This window comes from Chiloscyllium plagiosum, unplaced genomic scaffold, assembly GCF_037043375.1.
Source record: "Chiloscyllium plagiosum isolate Xiang-an unplaced genomic scaffold, Cpla_swu_hap1 HiC_scaffold_13, whole genome shotgun sequence".
Classification (NCBI taxonomy): domain Eukaryota; kingdom Metazoa; phylum Chordata; class Chondrichthyes; order Orectolobiformes; family Hemiscylliidae; genus Chiloscyllium; species Chiloscyllium plagiosum.
Window position 1 is genome coordinate 40,329,823 of NW_028270151.1, and position 17,658 is coordinate 40,347,480.

At 40.0% G+C, this 17,658-nt stretch overlaps 1 protein-coding gene across 2 annotated transcripts in view; it reads right to left on the reverse strand.

Annotated features, from left to right (window-relative positions):
- Window positions 1-17,658, reverse strand: part of LOC122555979 (chloride channel protein 2) — a 624,753-nt gene that overhangs the window by 353,345 nt on the left and 253,750 nt on the right. For both annotated transcript variants that reach the window (XM_087993551.1, XM_043702310.2), the window contains exon 3: window positions 6,099-6,230. In XM_087993551.1, the coding sequence (XP_087849677.1) occupies window positions 6,099-6,230 (132 nt within the window). The remainder of the gene's footprint in view (window positions 1-6,098; window positions 6,231-17,658) is intronic.

The following is a 17,658-nucleotide window of genomic DNA, read 5'->3' on the forward strand; positions in this document are numbered from 1 at the left end:
TCCCTGTGTCTGTGGGAGTTTCCTCTGGGTGTTTGGGTTTCCAACCACAGTCCAAAGATGTGCTAGTTAGGCAATTGGCCAAGACTAAATTGCCTCAGTGCCCACAAATGTGTAGGTTCGGTACATTAGTCAGAGGAAGTGTAGAATAATAGGGTAAGGGAATGGGTCTGAATTGGATACTTTCCAGAAGGTCGGTGTGGACTTGTTGGGTCAAATGGCCTGTTTCCACAGTGTAGGGATTCGAGAGAGAAAACAAATTCTGTAACATGTGCAGGCTAATTAGATTACTCATGGGAAATGCGTGGTACAGGGATATGGTCGGGGTGTGTTTATGTGGGATACCCTTCAGGTGGTCAGTGTGGACTTGATGGGCCAAATGGCCTGTTTTTTTACTGTAGGGATTCTATGTTCACCATGACCTCTGCCTGCCTTCTGCATTGCAGACTTATTCTGTGGGGATTCTTCCCCGCCAATGATAAAGGTCACAGCTGTGCTATCACTTTCATTTCCCTTCAGACCTGCTTTCCACTCATACTAGGAGGAAAACACTCCACAATGGGTCAGAAAGAATGCAGACTGGTAGTGGGCTGCCACTCAGCTAATCACTCCTTATGAGGACAAGATCATGAGTCTAAACGCTCCAAGTGCCAAACTGATTACGTCAAGCTCCTGGAATGGTATCGAAGGCTGCCCGGTCTTACTGTGCCATAGCTGGGTGAAGACCATCTCCCTTGGCTTGACTGAGAAACTTCCTAGCTTTGCATCTGTACAGAAAGCTAGCAGTACTGTAAGCCCAGTATCTCGAGTGAGGAGCAAGGCTCAAAATGCAAGGAAGACAGGAATGCTATAGGTAGGCTATCCACGTATGCCCAAAGTGAGTAAGTGCTAAGAGACCAAGTGAACAATGTAGAGATATAGCCTGTCTCGTCTATGAGCTGTGTTCATGTTCCTGAGTGCATAGTGTCCTTGCTGCAGCATTACAATGATAGCTGCCATTGTATCTCAATGCAACAATGAAGTACAGAATTGCACGAAGTGGATCGAAGATACTGACACACAAAAGGGGAAAAAGGAACAAGTGTAGGCTTCTTGGCCCTTCAAGTCAGCTCTGCCATTCAATAAGATCATAGTTGATTTCATTTCAGTCTTAACTGTAGATTCCTGCATATCTCCAATAATTATTCATCCCCTTAGTGATTAAAAATCTATGTACCTCTACCTTAAAGATATTGAAAGATTTTGCATCCATTGTCTGTTGAGGAAGGGAATTCCAAAGACTACCAACTCATGAGATTAAAAAAAAATTTAACATCTCGGTCTTAAATGGGTGACCTCTTTATTTTTTAAGCTATGAGCACGAAGATGTGCCAAGAGGTTCCTTAGAGGCTGGCACATGTTGAATGCCAATGTCTATGGTCAAGGGATGCATGTAGCTGGTCACCATGAAGATGGAGTGTACCTCAAGATGTTGGCACCTAATGTCCAGTATAGGGGTCCTTTGGATCAAGCAGTGAGTTGAAATTGTTAGATATCGATTCAAATTTCCATGTCGAGAATTGTCGACATCTAATGTGCTCCCAGCAGGTAGAAAGAAAGCTGCATGTTAATGAGAGGCGATTTGAAGTTAACATTAAGAAGCAATAATCCCCCTTTAGCGGAAACTTGCCGCTGCCTGGCAAAGATTTGCCTTGATGCCCGGAACTTAATTTAACAAATGGAATAAATTGCTCTCAACACCGCGATGTGTCTTGCTAGACCTCAGGAGTGATTCTACTAAACCTCTCCCCATAAAAGAAATAGTGACAGTGTCTACCTACCCACAAATAAACATAGAAGAGATCAAGGAGCCTAGGGACAGGAGTGAGATTGGTGTGGCAGGTTTTCACAATCTAACAGTGAGGAGAAAAGAGTGAGCAACATCTTTAGGGGAGACATCAATGTTGCACACAGGAAACATCACAAAAGATGCACTGCCTCTTCTTTCCTGCCATTCCCACAAGTTATTTTTAATAACTAATTTTCTGAATCTCAAACACCTGCCCACATTAACTATTTTATGGAGTGGTTAGCATTTTATTTAGATCAATTGGTTTGTCAATAATCTTAATTGCCTCTTTTTTTGACTACGATGGGCAAGCTGCTGATTTCTGCCCAGCCCCTACATTGTGGGGAATGGGTCAGAGGCTGATGGGAAGGTGGTGTGTGCCAGAAACCCATTGTATTTTAAATGCATTCTACCAAAATCACATGGGGTGAAATCCAGGCCCACGTGCTTGTTTCTTTGCCAGCATGGATAACCTTCATCATTTAATTCAACACGTAAACCATCCCTGAAATAAATTGATGGAATTTCAATAACAGTCTCTATTCATAGTACATGAAATTGATATTGTTATGAAGACACTTCAGATTTAATCATTTTTGTGGACTTGAATTTGAAGGTTTGTGGATACCAGATTATTTTATTAAGAGGTCAATGAAAGGACATTGAAACTATTTTTTAAAAACAGGGCATTTCTTGAAACTCGCGTCTCTTGTGATAACTGTTTATTCACTGATGAACTCCAACTTGGCTGTACAAGTATGAAGCTGCAGCTTTACTCTGGAGATAGTTGGTTTGGATTTTTCGATTGGTAGCCAGCTTTAGAAAGGAAAGGAGCTTCTCAGGCCAGCTCTCCTAATGTTGGGGATCCAGTGTGACACTGACAACCCTGGCTCTATTTGATCCTGGATTGTCTCCCTGATGAAGGACCCTCCTGCGAAAACCAACTGGTGCTGTGACTCCTGCATTGGGAAAGATCTGAGAGACATCTGCTTTGTGTTGGTGAGACCCATCTTTTGCAGCAGAACAGTAGTCTGACAGGTGAGCATCTCAAGATTTTTGTTTTTATTGGTTTTGCAGTTCAAAGATTAAGATTGATTGGCCCGAACTGGCTCCAAATTGAATATCTGAGCAATATCCTTCTCTTCACCCTTTTACCATGTGGACGTGCATGTGCGTTTGTGTTGGCTATTTAGAGGAGTAACCAATTTGAAACAAGAATATAATGTGTCTTAACCATTTTGAATTGTTTCATTATAAATCAATAATTTTGTGTTTATTAAGGAAACTTCGTTGATAGATCTTTTCATTTTAAGTCTAACATAGGGAATGCATCCATCAGGAACTGGATAAAAGCGTGGTTGAATGTCTGTATGGAGTTTCCACCCAGAGTCCTAAGGTGGATTAGCTATGGTAAATGTGGGATTATGGAGCTAGGATGGGGGATACTCTTTGGAGGGTTGGTGCAGACCTGATGGACCAAATGGCCTCAATCTGCTTTGTAGGGATTCTATGATTACATGTACTGTAACTTGTAACCTGTAGAGTGGTGAGACCAAATAAATATATCAATGCATGCCTCTCATTTTAGTCATGACAATATATAAATAATTTTACCAAACATAATCCATGTCCAGAACAAGAGGCCATAGGTTAAAGGTGAGAAGGAAAAGATTTAAAAGGGACCTAAAGAGCAACTTTTTCATGCAGAGGGTGGTGCGTGTGTGGAATGAGCTGCCAGAGGAAGTGGTGGAGGTTGATAGAATTACAATATTTAAAAGGCATCTAGATAGGTATTTCAATAGGAAGGATTTAGAGAGAATGGGTCAAGTGCTGGCAAATGTGACTAGATGAGATTAGGATATCTGGTCGACATGGACAAGTTGAACCATAGGGTTTGTTTCCGTGCTATACACCTCTATGACTCTATGTGTGAAGTCCCTCACCCTTAAAAATTTTAGACACCACCAGTACTGTCACATAAAACCCTGACCTACTTCTGTCTTTCTCAGAAGAGTTGATACCAAAAAAAATCCAAACTTACAAATGTTTTAAGAGGAAATTTCAGGGTGAAAAGAGATAACTTTTGGAGAGGCAGAGGAATAAGATTGAAACGTGAAGTGAGTTGAAACTTCTGTGAAGGGAATGATTAAACATACTGGATCATAGTGAAGTGGCCAGTCCTCCTTCAGGATTTAATTATATTTAAATAATAACATTGGAAATATCTGCAATACTAATGTAAATTAATTTTAAGATACTTTTCTTTGAAAGCATAGATGAATTGTGTGATCATGACTTTTGTTTCAGTCTTCTCACCAGAAATATAAAGTTGAGTATTTTCAATGCAACACAGCTTATGGAACAACCACTGAACTAATAAATCATTTCATTTTATAGTTCATTTTAAATGCAAAGACTTTTAAAAACTTTAGATTTCATAGTTCTGTGTAACCACAGTGATGATTTATTCATAAACCAAGACTATGAATGTTAAAAGAGAAATAAAACATGTCAGACCAGTTACAGAAAGTCAATTTACACAGGACTACAATGTAGCTATTTACTGGTACTTTTTCATTTTTACAGCTTGGCTTACAATAAATTCGAGATGTTCCATAGTTTGATGCCTTAATTGGTCTTGAGATTTCATTAACTAAAACCTGTCTTTCATTTCCATTACATTTGCAATGTCGTGTACAAGCCAGAAAGGAACATTAATGCCAGTTTAAGAACAAAATTAGATTTAAGCTTCAAACCAGATTCAATATTACAATCAGTGAGGGCAACTTGAGGTCACAATCAAGAATGAATCGCTCACTCAATTAATGCTTTTCAGATTCAAAGACAAACAACAAATTTATCAACATACTTTAATTTTCCAAGGAACTACACAATGCAAAATAGGTTTTTATAAACTTACAAAATACTTCTGGATGAACATCAGCATTTAGTCTCTGCTGAGAGATACATTTCTAACGGGTAAAATATGCTGAGCCTTACGTGGTGAACTATTCTTCATTGGTTTATTCATGTTTAGTTATTCTAATAATTTTGATTACCTCTTTACTGTATGTCCTTCAGCTGACAGGATGGGAGAAACCAAGCTTTGAATCTCTCCACTATGTATGTTGGAGAAGACTAACTGAGAGAATAGGGTCGATACCCTGCTATGATTAACTGATACTCTCCCCTACTTTAAGCCTACACTGCAATCAGCTGACAAACCGCCAGAACTGATAATCTCACCAGCTGCTTAATGGGAAATGGAGGAAAATAATAACGAGAATCAAGTTATGTACAGGATATTTGGTTTTTCCACTGCCACCAATCACCTTCCCACTAAATAGAGGCAAATTTCTTATTTGATGAGAAAAACAAGTCACGTCATTAGCATTTTGTTGTCTCCGAGAAAATAAATCAGTTCTTTATTGTTTCAGTGTCTTTATCAATACTGATAAAGTCATTCGCAGTATACCTATGGCGGAGAGGTATACAGATCAGCTCGAATAGTTGGGATTGTACAAGCTTAAAACAAAATAGCATATTGAAATTTCCAAAATTAAATATTTTTTATCTTCTTAAATAGAAAAGAACAATTCAGACACTAAATTAAAACAACTGATACTTGCATCTCAGCAAGTTATAAGCATCAGATTGACATTGTTATCTGAAATATGGCTTAATCATAACCAAAGTGACTTGTCACTTTAAAGTAGTTGCAATTTACCAGGTTCCTTGTTAGGACTGAAGGCAGTTCGATGAATCCTGATCCTGATTTCAGATATAGTTTAGTGAGTCAGTTTGTGTCATCTGAGACCAAACACAGGATATAGCTATGGATTAATTCACATTATGACTGTATTTCCATTGCAATCTCAATATTGTGGAATCAACTTCAAAACTGTGTGAAGTTAGCTTTTCCTGAGTCCTCTTATAAATATTAAATTAAGTCCAAACATGGCAAATGTATAATGGTTAAAATAGCTAAAAAGGACCAAATTTCACTAAGATTTCAAAAGCACTAAATTTTCCTGTTCAATTTTAGAAGCTGCTGTGTAAATGCTAAACAGCCAACTACCAAATAACAGAGATGCACAGAAAAACTCTCTCTTCCATATACAAGGAAGCAAATTTTATGAAGATGGGGTGAAATATCATCTGCAAACTCACAAAATGAGTCAGAACAAATCAAAGGATTAGCAGTATTTTTAGGAAACCATGTTCCTGTGAAGCTCAATATTTTTATTTGTCAACATCAGTGCACTAATCTTACCTTGGAGGCACATAGCGATTGCAAAATCCATGGCCCAACTGACCAAAGCCATCAACAATCCGAGCAGTATCAGGAAAATCCAGTCTTCTCCCACTTTTGAGATAAGGAATGTTTGACATCGCACACTACATACTGTGGGCAAAAGAAGCGGCAATTATTACACAATATAGTGGATTATTAAATGACAATTCACAATGATTAATTTAATAGGTAACCAACTAGCAAAATGGAATGGGGTCTATATTAATTGTCTACATGTCCAGTAGAAAACAGTTTAATGAACTTCCACATTGTTTTCTCAATACAAATTAAGTGCTAAATGTCTTCATTTTCAACATACGCATGGTGTTGTGAAAATCTAGTTCATGGTTTGTGTGTTTTTGAATATGAATTATAACTCAGGAATTAAATCTTTAACTTAGGTTGTAAGTTCACTTGCTGAGCTGGAAGGTTTGTTTTTAGGTGTTTCATCAACATGCTAGGCATCATCATGAGAGAACCTTCGGTGAAGCGCTGGTGTTATGTCCCACCTTCTATTTGTGTCTTGGTCTCTTAAGGTGGGTGATATCATTTCCGGTTCTTTTTCTCAGAGGTTAGCAAATGGGGTCCAAATCAATGTGTTTATTGATGGAGTTCTGGTTAGAATGCCAGGCCTCTTGGAATTCCCATGCATGTCCCTGTTTATCTTGTCCCACGATGGATGTGTTGTCCCAGTTGAAGTGCTGTCCTTCCTCATCTGTGTGTAAGGATACTAGTGATAGTGAGTCATGTCTTTTTGTGGCTAGTTAATGTTCATGTATCCTGGTGGCTAGTTTTCTGCCTGTTTGTCCAATGTAGTATTTGTTACAGTCCTTGCATGGTATTTTGTAAATGACATTTGTTTTGCTGGTTGTTTGTATCAGGTCCTTTAGGTTCATTAGCTTCTGTTTTAGTGGGTTTGTGGGCTACCAATGATGCCAAGGGGTCTGAATAGTCTGGAAATCATTTCAGAGATGTCTTTGATATAAGGCAATGTGGCTAGAGTTTCTGGGCACATTGCGCCTGCTTGTTTGGGTTTGTCATTGAAAAATCAGTGGACTGTGTTTATTTGGTACCCGTTCTTCCTGAATACACTGTAACGGTATTTTTCTTCAGCTAGGTAATTCCTGGGTACTGCAGTGTGTTGTGGCTCATTGAAATAATGTCCTGATGCAGCTCAGTTTGTGGGTGTTGGGATGATTGCTCCTGCAGTTACATATTTGGTCTGCATTTGTTGTTTTTCTGTTGACGCTGGTTTGAAGTTCTACATTAACTGTTTGTTCTTTGTGACACTAGGAATGTTGTTGTTGTTGTTCTCCAGGAGAACAATCTGTTGTTGTTCTCCTCCTCTTTTGTGAATTTTATGCTAGTAAGGATATTTTTGATGGTGTTGTAGGTTTCCTCTAATTTGTTCCATTTTGTAATCACAAAGGTATCATCCATGTCGCGAACCCACAAAGTTTGGGTTAGATAGTGGGGAGAGCTGTTCATTCAAGGCTCTGCATTACTGCTTCTGCTAGGAAGTTGAAACTTTATTGCTGGAACAGCACAGCAGGTCAGGCAGCATCCAGGGAACAGGAGATTCGACGTTTCGGGCACAGGCCCTTCTTCAGGAATGAGCAGAGAGTGTTCAGCAGGAGAAGATAAAAGGTAGGGAGGAGGGACTTGGAGGAGGGGAGTTGGAAATGTGATAGGTGGAAAGAGGTCAAGGTGAGGGTGATAGGTCGGAGTAGGATGGAGGCGGAGAGGTCAAGAAGAAGACTGCAGGTCAGGAAGGCGGTGCCGGGCTGGAGGGATCCGGCTGAGACAAGGTGGGGGGAGGGGGGATGAAGAAACTGGTGAAGTCCAAGTTCATCCCCTGCGGTTGGAGGGTTCCCAGTCGGAAGATAAGACGCTCCTCCTCCGACCGTCGGGTTGTTGTGGTTTGGCGGTGGATGAGTCCAATGACCTGCATATCCTCGGTGGAGTGGGAGGGGGAGTTGAAATGCTGTGCCACAGGTTGGTTGGGTTGGTTCGTCCGGGTGGCCCAGAGGTGCTCTCTGAATCGCTCCGCAAGTAGGCGGCCTGTCTCCCCAATATAGAGGAGGCCACACCGGCTGCAGCGGATGCAGTAGATGATGTGGGTGGAGGTGCAGGTGAATCTGTGGCGGATATGGAAGTTTCCCTTGGGGCCTTGGAGAGAAGTGAGGGGGGAGGTGTGGGCGCAAGTGTTGCACCTCCTGCGGTTGCAAGGGAAGGTGCCGGGAGTGGTGGTTGGGTCGGTGGGGGGTGTGGATCTGACAAGGGAGTCGCGGAGGGAGTGGTCTCTACGGAAAGCTGATAGGGGAGGGGAGGGAAATATATCCTTGGTGCTGGGGTCTGTTTGGAGGTGGCGGAAGTGACGGCGGATGATGCGCTGTACATGGAGATTGGTGGGGTGGTAGGTGAGGACCAGTGGGGTTCTGTCCTGGTGGCGGTTGGAGGGGCGGGGCTCAAGGGCGGAGGAGCGGGAAGTGGAGGAGATGCGGTGGAGGGCACCGTCGACCACGTCGGGGGGGAAATTGCGGTCCTTGAAGAAGGAGGCCATCTGTGTTGTACGTATTTTGAACTGGTCCTCCTGGGAGCAGATGCGGCGGAGACGAAGGAATTGGGAGAATGGGATGGCGTTTTTACAGGGGGCAGGATGGGAGGAGGTGTAGGAACCCTGCTACTGCTAGGAACCCTGATATTGGTGATCCCATGGTTGTTCCATTGATTTGTTTATAGGTCTTGTCATTGAAGGTGAAGTGCATAGTGAGGCACAGGTCTATTAGCTTGAGGATTGGTTGATGAAGTTGGTACTGTCAGGTGTTTGTGCCCTTGGTTCTTCTAGTAGTGCGGTCAGTGTTATTTTGGCCAAGCTAATGTTAATTGATGTGATTAGAGCTGTTATGTCAAAGGAGACAGTTATTTCGTCCTCTTCTATCTTGGTGCCTTTGATGGTGTTCAGGAATTCTTGGGTGGAGTTCATGGAGTGACATGAGTCTTCTACTAGGTATTTCAGTTTTCGGTGGAGTTCCTTAGCTAGTCTATATGTCGGTGTTCCAGGTAGTGAGACTACGGGTTTGAGAAGAGGTCCCTGGTTTGTGTACTTTAGGTAGTTCATTGAAGCCGGGTGTGTTGGATTTGTCTGGTTTCATTTTTTGGAAATCTGTCTTAATTGTCCTGATTACTGCAGCCTATTCAATGTGGATGTGATACAGTTTTCTCATTGTGGGGTGAGTCTATTGCCACCTATTGGCAAATGTTGGTTTTTCCAGCAGTGACTTCACTTTTTCAACGTCCTCATTTCTGTTCAGAATGATTGGTCATGCGCCCTTTGTCTGCAGGTACGATTACAATATTTTTGTCCTTTGAGTCTTTCTAGAGCTTTCCTTTTCGGCTTAATGGTGTTGCAACTGTCTATCTGATGGTCTGTGTGGGGTTCTTCTGTGAGTCCGTTGTCCTTCAGTGTTGATTCTAATGCTGTTATGAAGTCCTTTTAGTCCATGTCTCTGTAGTTGTAATTCAACCCTCTTACTAGGATGGTTTTTTTCTGTATCTGTTAGTGGTCAGTCTAATAGGTTTTTTTATTCAAACCTGTGTTGTCCTTTTTCCTGTAAGGTTAGTTTTTTTCATTTTCTGTGTTTGCTGCTGTTTGATGCTTATGGCTCATTCCAGTGAATCCATCCATTCATGGTCTGTTGTGTAATTGTATAAAGTTTTTTGGTGTAAAATTTCCCGATTGTTTTAACTGTAGATGAATAGTGAAACTTGGCTGCAAAAGTTAATGCATTAACTGTAATATTGAGGTCTTCAGAAGAGGTATAGTATTATTATAGTAACTATACTTGCCGATAACTTGGAATTGGCAATGTGGTTTAAACATCAAAAAGATTTACATTGAAATTTATACCTTATAGTAGAGTAACAGATTGAGATATTGAACAAAACTGAAAATAAATTGATTAATATTTGCTATGTTCGCAGTCTGAACTCCCATTCCCTCTTACAGTAAACATTTGCCATTGGATAGTTGCTGATCGTCAATACCAAAACTAGTTTAAGTACAGGTGGATGGGCACAGTCCTCACCATTTTGAAAATGACTTGAACAGCACAATGGCAAAAATATGATCTTTATGGATGCACCTTATAACACTGCATTTGTCACACTAGACGGTGTACAAAAGATTTATTTTTATTTGCAAGAACCAGCCAGAATCCCTTCAATACATTTTATTTGGCAATAGCCAACATTGGGAGATTTTTTTTCAGTTTATCTACTATAACTGGCACAATATTTAAAACAGAAAAGTATTGCATGACTCCCTATGCAAGACAAGTAACTATGTACAGCACTGCCCTTTACTGAATTAATGTATATGCTGTTGGAGCAAAATTAGTAGTATGGAGGGTTAGAACCCAGAGCCTGAAATGCAAGACAGGGATTTAATGGTGATTCTGTGTCTACACCAGCACCTAATATTAGCTTACAGAATTTACATTTTGTTTGTGACCTACAAAATGCATGCAATACTGATAATATTATTACATTACAGTTGTAATTTGTTAGGGAAATAAAGTAGGAAAATAATAATGTACATAATATTTCACATCGATGGAAAATGAATAACTTTTCTGAGATTCCGTCGATCCTATGCAACAGTGGATGGTAAAGTTATGTCTGTGAGAAGCAGACATTAACAAAATTGCTTCTATAGACTATAGCAAGTAAATCAGTGAAATGTGTTTTCATCACAGCCCATGGCTGCACTGGAATAATGCACACATTTAATTTTTTACTTTCAATCTTTTTTTTCAGATTACTTACAGTGTGGAAACAGGCCCTTCAGCCCAACAAGTCCACACCAACCCTCCAAAGAGCAACGCACCCAGACCCATTCCCCTACATTTACCCCTTCACCTAACACTATGGGCAACTTAGCATGGCCAATTCACCTAATCTGCACATTTTTGGACTGTGGGAGGAAACCGGAGCACCCGGAGGAAACCCAAGCAAACACGGGGAGAATGTGCAAACTCCACACAGACAGTTGCCTGAGGCAGGAACTGAACCCGGGTCTCTAGCACTGTGAGGCAGCAGTGCTAACCACTGCGCCACCGTGCCGCCCAAATAGGGGCGAAGCCTTTTATCATGCCAAACAGGTGCATATCCAACTGCATGCATCTCAAACAGGAAGTCCAAGGTTCTGATAAGGTTGGACCAGGTGCCTCATTTTAATATTTCGGTCAGGGTTTTTGAATCTTGAGTCCTTCACCATGTTGGCAGAAGGCCTTTGCTAAGATTCAGAGGTCAAACAGACATGATGCTGGCTGATTACTGCCTTTCAGTGACCCTCAGGATTGTTGCTTTGTTAGTGGTGAGCCACAACAAGTGTTTAAGATTCTTGAATGAAGGAGGCAAGAGTACATTTTCCAGTGAAGACTAATCAATTTAACACCAATGTAAAACAAGTGAAGTCATGTCATTTACATATGTGTGGAGCCTACATCCTGTTTAAGGATGGTCACAAAAGAACACAATTTAATATATACAACATTAACTGTAGATGAATAGTGTCTGCGTGGGTTTCCTCCGGGTGCTCCGGTTTCCTCCCACAGTCCAAAGATGTGCAGGGTCAGGTGAATTGGCCATACTAAATTGCCCATAGTGTTAGGTAAGGGGTAAATGTAGAGGTATGGGTGGGTTTCGCTTCGGCGGGTCGGTGTGGACTTGTTGGGCCGAAGGGCCTGTTTCCACACTGTAATCTAATCTAAACATTAGCAATTGCATTTTACTAATTCCTATTAAACTAGTAAAGTTAATAAGTCATAGAGATGTACAGCATGGAAACAGACCCTTTGGTCCAACCCGTCCATGCCGACCAGATATCCCAACCCAATCTAGTCCCACCTGCCAGCACCCGGCCCATATCCCTCCAAACCCTTCCTCTTCATACACCCATCCAAATGCCTCTTAAATGTTGCAATTGTACCAGCCTCCATCAAATCCTCTGGCAGCTCATTCCAGGGAAAAAATTTTGTCTATTTATCCTATCCATGCCCCTCATAATTTTGGAAACCTCTATAAGGTCACCCCTCAGCCTCCGACGCTCCAGGGAAAACAACCCCAGCCTGTTCAGCCTCTCCCTATAGCTCAAATCCTCCAACCCTGGCAACATCCCTTGTAAATCTTTTTGAACCCTTTCAAGTTTCACAACATCTTTCCGATTGGAAGGAGACCTGAATTGCAGGCAATATTCCAACAGTGGCCTAACCAATGTCCTGCACAGCTGCAACATGACCTCCCAACTCCTGTACTCATTACTCTGACAAATAAAGCAAAGCATACCAAACACCTTCTTCACTATCCTATCTACCTGCACTCCAAGGTCTCTTTGTTCAGCAACACTCCCTAGGACCTTACCATTAAGTATATAAGTCCTGCTAAGATTTGCTTTCTCAAAATGCAGCACCTCGCATATACCTGAATTAACCTCCATCTGCCACTTCTCAGCCCATTGGTCCATCTGGTCCAGATCCTGTTGTAATCTGAGGTAACCCCCTTCGCTGTCCACTACACCTCCAATTTTGGTGTCATCTGCAAATTTACTAACTGTACCTCTTATGCTTGCATCCAAATCATTTATGTAAATGACAAATAGTAGAGGACCCAGCATCGATCCTTGTGGCACTCCACTGGTCACAGGCCTCCAGTCTGAAAAACAACCCTCCATCACCACCCTCTGTCAACTCCCTTTGAGCCAGTTCTGTATCCATATGGCTAGTTCTCCCTTTATTCCATGAGATCTAACCTTGCTAATCAGTCTCCCATGGGGAACCTTGTCAAACGCCTTACTGAAGTCCATATAGACCACATCTACTGCTCTGCCCTCTTGTGATCAAATTTATGTCTCGGAAAAAAAGTTTATCTATAAAGACAGCTGATTGCTGCTCAATTTGGCCATTTTATCCATTATTCAATTGTACCAAATTGGAAATCTACCCACTGTCCACTTCATTAACGCATGACAAACAATTTGAGTGAAAGCAGTAAAACAAAGCCACTATGTATAGTAAAGGTATATGGGATGTTCCTTTCTCCAGTGTCTTCAAAACTAATTGATCCCCATGGACCAAGTGTGCAAGATCAGAATAACAGACCTGAAGTCATAAATTAGTAACTTCAAATGGAACTCATTTTCAATTCTTTTGTGAATTGTCTTCAATTTATAAAACATACTTTCATAATTTAATTATCAAATGCAGGCAGCTATTTAATAAATGTAATAGGCAACCTGATTAATAATATGCAGTAATGTCATTATTGAATGCAATCACTGAACTGAATTTAAAAATCCAATGACCAACTTAATAAATTATAAAATTTTGGCACTTATTTAGTGAATTATAGAATTAGGTTTGTCAAGGGTTTTTGAAAGCTGATTAATTTCACAATTACATTTTAATCAGTTAACCACTTTTAATTGTACATTAATTGATGTAATTACTGCATCCAAATCATTCAAGTTTATTTCAAAATTGATGTTAACATTATTGTCCCAAAAACATCCCTGTTTTCCTGTTTCTGGATTCATATTGTTGATGTCTCTTCAACGTTTGTATTTATTTACATGAAATTATGTAATGACACTCTAAACTGAATCATTTAATGTGAAGAGGCAAAGTTTTTGAACCCTAATATCCAAAAGTGTAAAATAGAAAAGGAATACTGCTAGGCTTTACATTGCCAACAGCAGTGAAACACAAATGCAACATTGCCCAATAGAAATTTCCAGTCTATTATCTACTGCAATTTTAGTAGTTGGGGTTTTGAGCAAAAAGATTGATTATGGTTTTAGGCAATAATTGCTGCTTGCTGGATATTGACTGGAACGGATTGCAAAGTGAGAAAAGTTGTTCACGTGATGTTGTTGTCAACAGCATGGTAAAGTATTCACAAGCAATCTCAAGTTCCACCTAGTTAAACTGCCTTGTACAAGAGATTCTTGTTTGTGCCATTTTTGGCTGCTTATACTTCTAGTTCTGTGCTACAAGCTGAACTAGATTTGAAATATTACATGAGCTTACTGTTGGATGCCAACAAGTGCTTGACCAGCAGTATTAAACTCTGTGCCCAATTGTTGTAGAAATGAACAAGACTATCCTATGCTTAAGTAGCAAACGTTTGGGTATTGCTGCTATTTTGCATCACATTTTGGTACTAAATATTATTAGTGTCAAGAGTATAGTGCTGGAAAAGGACAGCAGGTCAGGCAGCATCTGGGGAGCAGGAGAATTAACGTTTCAGGCATAAGCCTTCATTCCTGCTCCTCGGATGCTGTCTGACCTGCTGCACTTGTCCAGCACTACACTCTTGACTCTGATCTCCAGCATCTGCAGTCCTCATTTTCTACTAATTATTATTACCTGACCTTGAAACCCAACACTTTACCCACTTGTAAGAAATACTCTGCTAATCTTCCAGCATAGTGCTATTTCTGTCTGCATACTGATTGTAGTTTTTTGTGGCATCTTCAAGTAACAACAATCATTTAAATCAAGAAAGGAGCCTCTGATATCACAGGACAGAGTTAGAAGTATAGATAGGAAGGCCCATAGCTTCAACTTTTTATTCTTTGAAACAGCTCATAAAATTAAAGTACCAAGGTAACACACATGACAAATAACATGGAAGCATTAGACAAGCCCAACAAATATGAAACAAAACAAAATCTCAGAATAAATAAACAGAATAAACCTTACTTATTCTGAAGTGTTGGAAGTTACCAGTGAAGACATTTAATACAGAAACATTGCAAGGAGCCAGAGGGCAATGGAGAGGCATAAGTCAGAACATAGAAGCCTTTTCCATGCACATGCAGTCGGGCTAGCATCTGGCACCTCTATGCACACATCAACTTCTCCACAACCATGTAATTCTTGTCTTTAGCATGTTTTATTAACTTGTCTGCTAATTTGTTCATAGTCTCCGAGAGTTCCCAATCACATGGGGCCTATACTCCTGGCATCAGTTCTGCTCATGCTATATTTCTTGACCTTGTTAAACTATACTCTTGAACTCACTTTCTCACTCTTTCTGGACTGCTAATATTTGACCTCCCGTTCCTGTTAAGAGGATTCCTTTCAACAATATGTGATCCCTTTATAGGACATGTTTGCTCTTAGACCTATTGACTGAACTTAAACTGCATTTTCTCGCCTTCCGTTTCTGTATTTCAGATTCCCAATTGACCAGCCCAAGCCACTGCCCCTCTGGAAAAGATACCATTTCACTGGAGGCAGTTCAGAGATAGTTCTCTAGGGCAATCCCTGTTTTTGGAGGGATTGTGTTATGAATAAAGCTGATTAGATTAGGGCTCTACTCACTGGAATTTAGAAGAATGAGAGGTGATCTCATTGAAACTAGTTGAATTCTGAAGGGGCTTGTTGGGTAATTACAGAGAGGACAATTCCCCTCGTGGGAGAGTCCAGGACCAGAAGGCTTAGTTTCAAAATAAAGGGCACCAATTTAAGTCTGAAATGAGGAAGAATTTCTTCTCTCAGAGGATTGTTCCAAAGACACTCCTTGCAACCGAGGGCAGTAGATCAGAGTCGTTGTGTATATTTAAGGCTGAGATCGATGGTTTCCTTACTGATTAAGAATCTAAGTGTTATAGGGAAAGGCAAGTAGACATAAGGAAAGTCAGATCAGCCATGATCATATGGAATGCTGGTGCAAGCTCAAAAGGGCTGAATGGCCTATTCCTGTTCCTATTTCTTATGGGCTTCTGGCCTCATCCTGTAGACTCATCCAGCTTTATATTTTTACATTGGCTTTCCCAGCTCAACTTAATAAAATCATATTTCTCCATTGATTAACCCCATCTAGCAAAAAACTGACTTTTTATATCTACTTTTGGTAATTACAATTTGTAATCCAGTTCAAGCATATTCCCAAATCAGGTTGACTCCCAAGCTGTGCAATTATTGTCTTTCCATCTTTACCAATTACCTTTCCTGAGCCTCTCCTCTCTTTAAACTCTTCTTTCTATTACAATGAATCACCTCTGCCTGTTGAAATAGACTTCAAATGGCCTTACCTTATGTCTCAAGGCTCAGCTAAATTCTTCCTGAGATTTAAGCTTTCATTAAAGCATTTCTATCTATGTATGGTGCGTTCAAATGCTCTGATAAAGTACAGTTAATTGTCGTCCTTGTGATTTCTGACAAAAACTAATTGATTCAGGCTACATCCTATGACCATCTGCAACAATTGTTGTGCATGGACCATCCATTCTCATGTAAATGATAATTTACAGTTTGTCTGATGTGCCAAAACTTTATGAACCATTTATCTATTACTATGTGGTTTCTTTCACACAGTCCATTGCTAAAGGACTTTCTGCAGTTGTATTTATAATTACTTGCCTCATATTTGCGCATACATCTCTAAATTCAATGTTAGCAAATTCCATCCACCATGTCCCCTCCCCCCCTCCAATTCATCAGTAGAAATTCTGTTGGTGATCCATATTCAGTCCCCATCCACATTTCCATTACATTTTCCATAATTATTTTCTTGTCTTTACTGTAGTATACTATTGACTGGAAAAATCAAACAAAATAAAACATGTTTTTCTTTATCACCAATCTTTAAATCCATTGCATTACCCCACTGAAATCTTTTGCTATGAGCATACTTGTTATGAGCTATGATGGTGCCTTTTGGTGTTTCTTACAAATCTCACAAATACAGTTTAAACACAACTGACTTGTTTTGTCTTCTATATTTCTGCCCCCTGATGTCAATAACACTTCTTTCATTTCTTTAGTGCAGGTGGTATGTTCCATTAAAGGAATAAAATACTGTTCTGATTGTGTAAATTGAACATTCACAGATTTTCCAAAAACAGTAACTTTCCAATTTCCTCTGACTATTATCTATGCTTCCTTCATTTATGACCTATTTCATAACAATGACATTTCACTGGAAAATACATCTATGCTCATAAAATGATAGATTCAGACCAATTTTCAAGAGATAACTATACTTTACAATGATTTAGTGCGTTGTCATCACAAAATCTCAAACTGGTGGAACTTTCAAGTTTCTTAACTTTGTCTTATTGTTCAGAGTCTGGTTAGCATTTTAGCCGCTCTATTCCACACACAATAAACATATGTCCATTGTCTAACACCGTATGTTGATAGATTCTTCCGGTAATGCAATCACCACTGAGCTTCTTGGTTGTTACCAAAACAACACCCTTTGTTTAATTCATAATTTTATTTTTCTCTCCGAATCTTTCACTACATATTTAGTTTAGATTACTATATTATAATATAAGACTCAATCCATGGTGTAAAAGGAACTTCAAATCACATTTGAAACATCGATTGACTAGATGCTGGGCATTTCTGGAGATCATTCTCTCATTGTAAATCCTGAATGCTCTTTTCTTCTCAAAATTATTTCTGTCCTTACTTCTCTTAGTTACAGTTCCCCTATGGGTAATGTTGCCAGGGACTGTACCAACGTG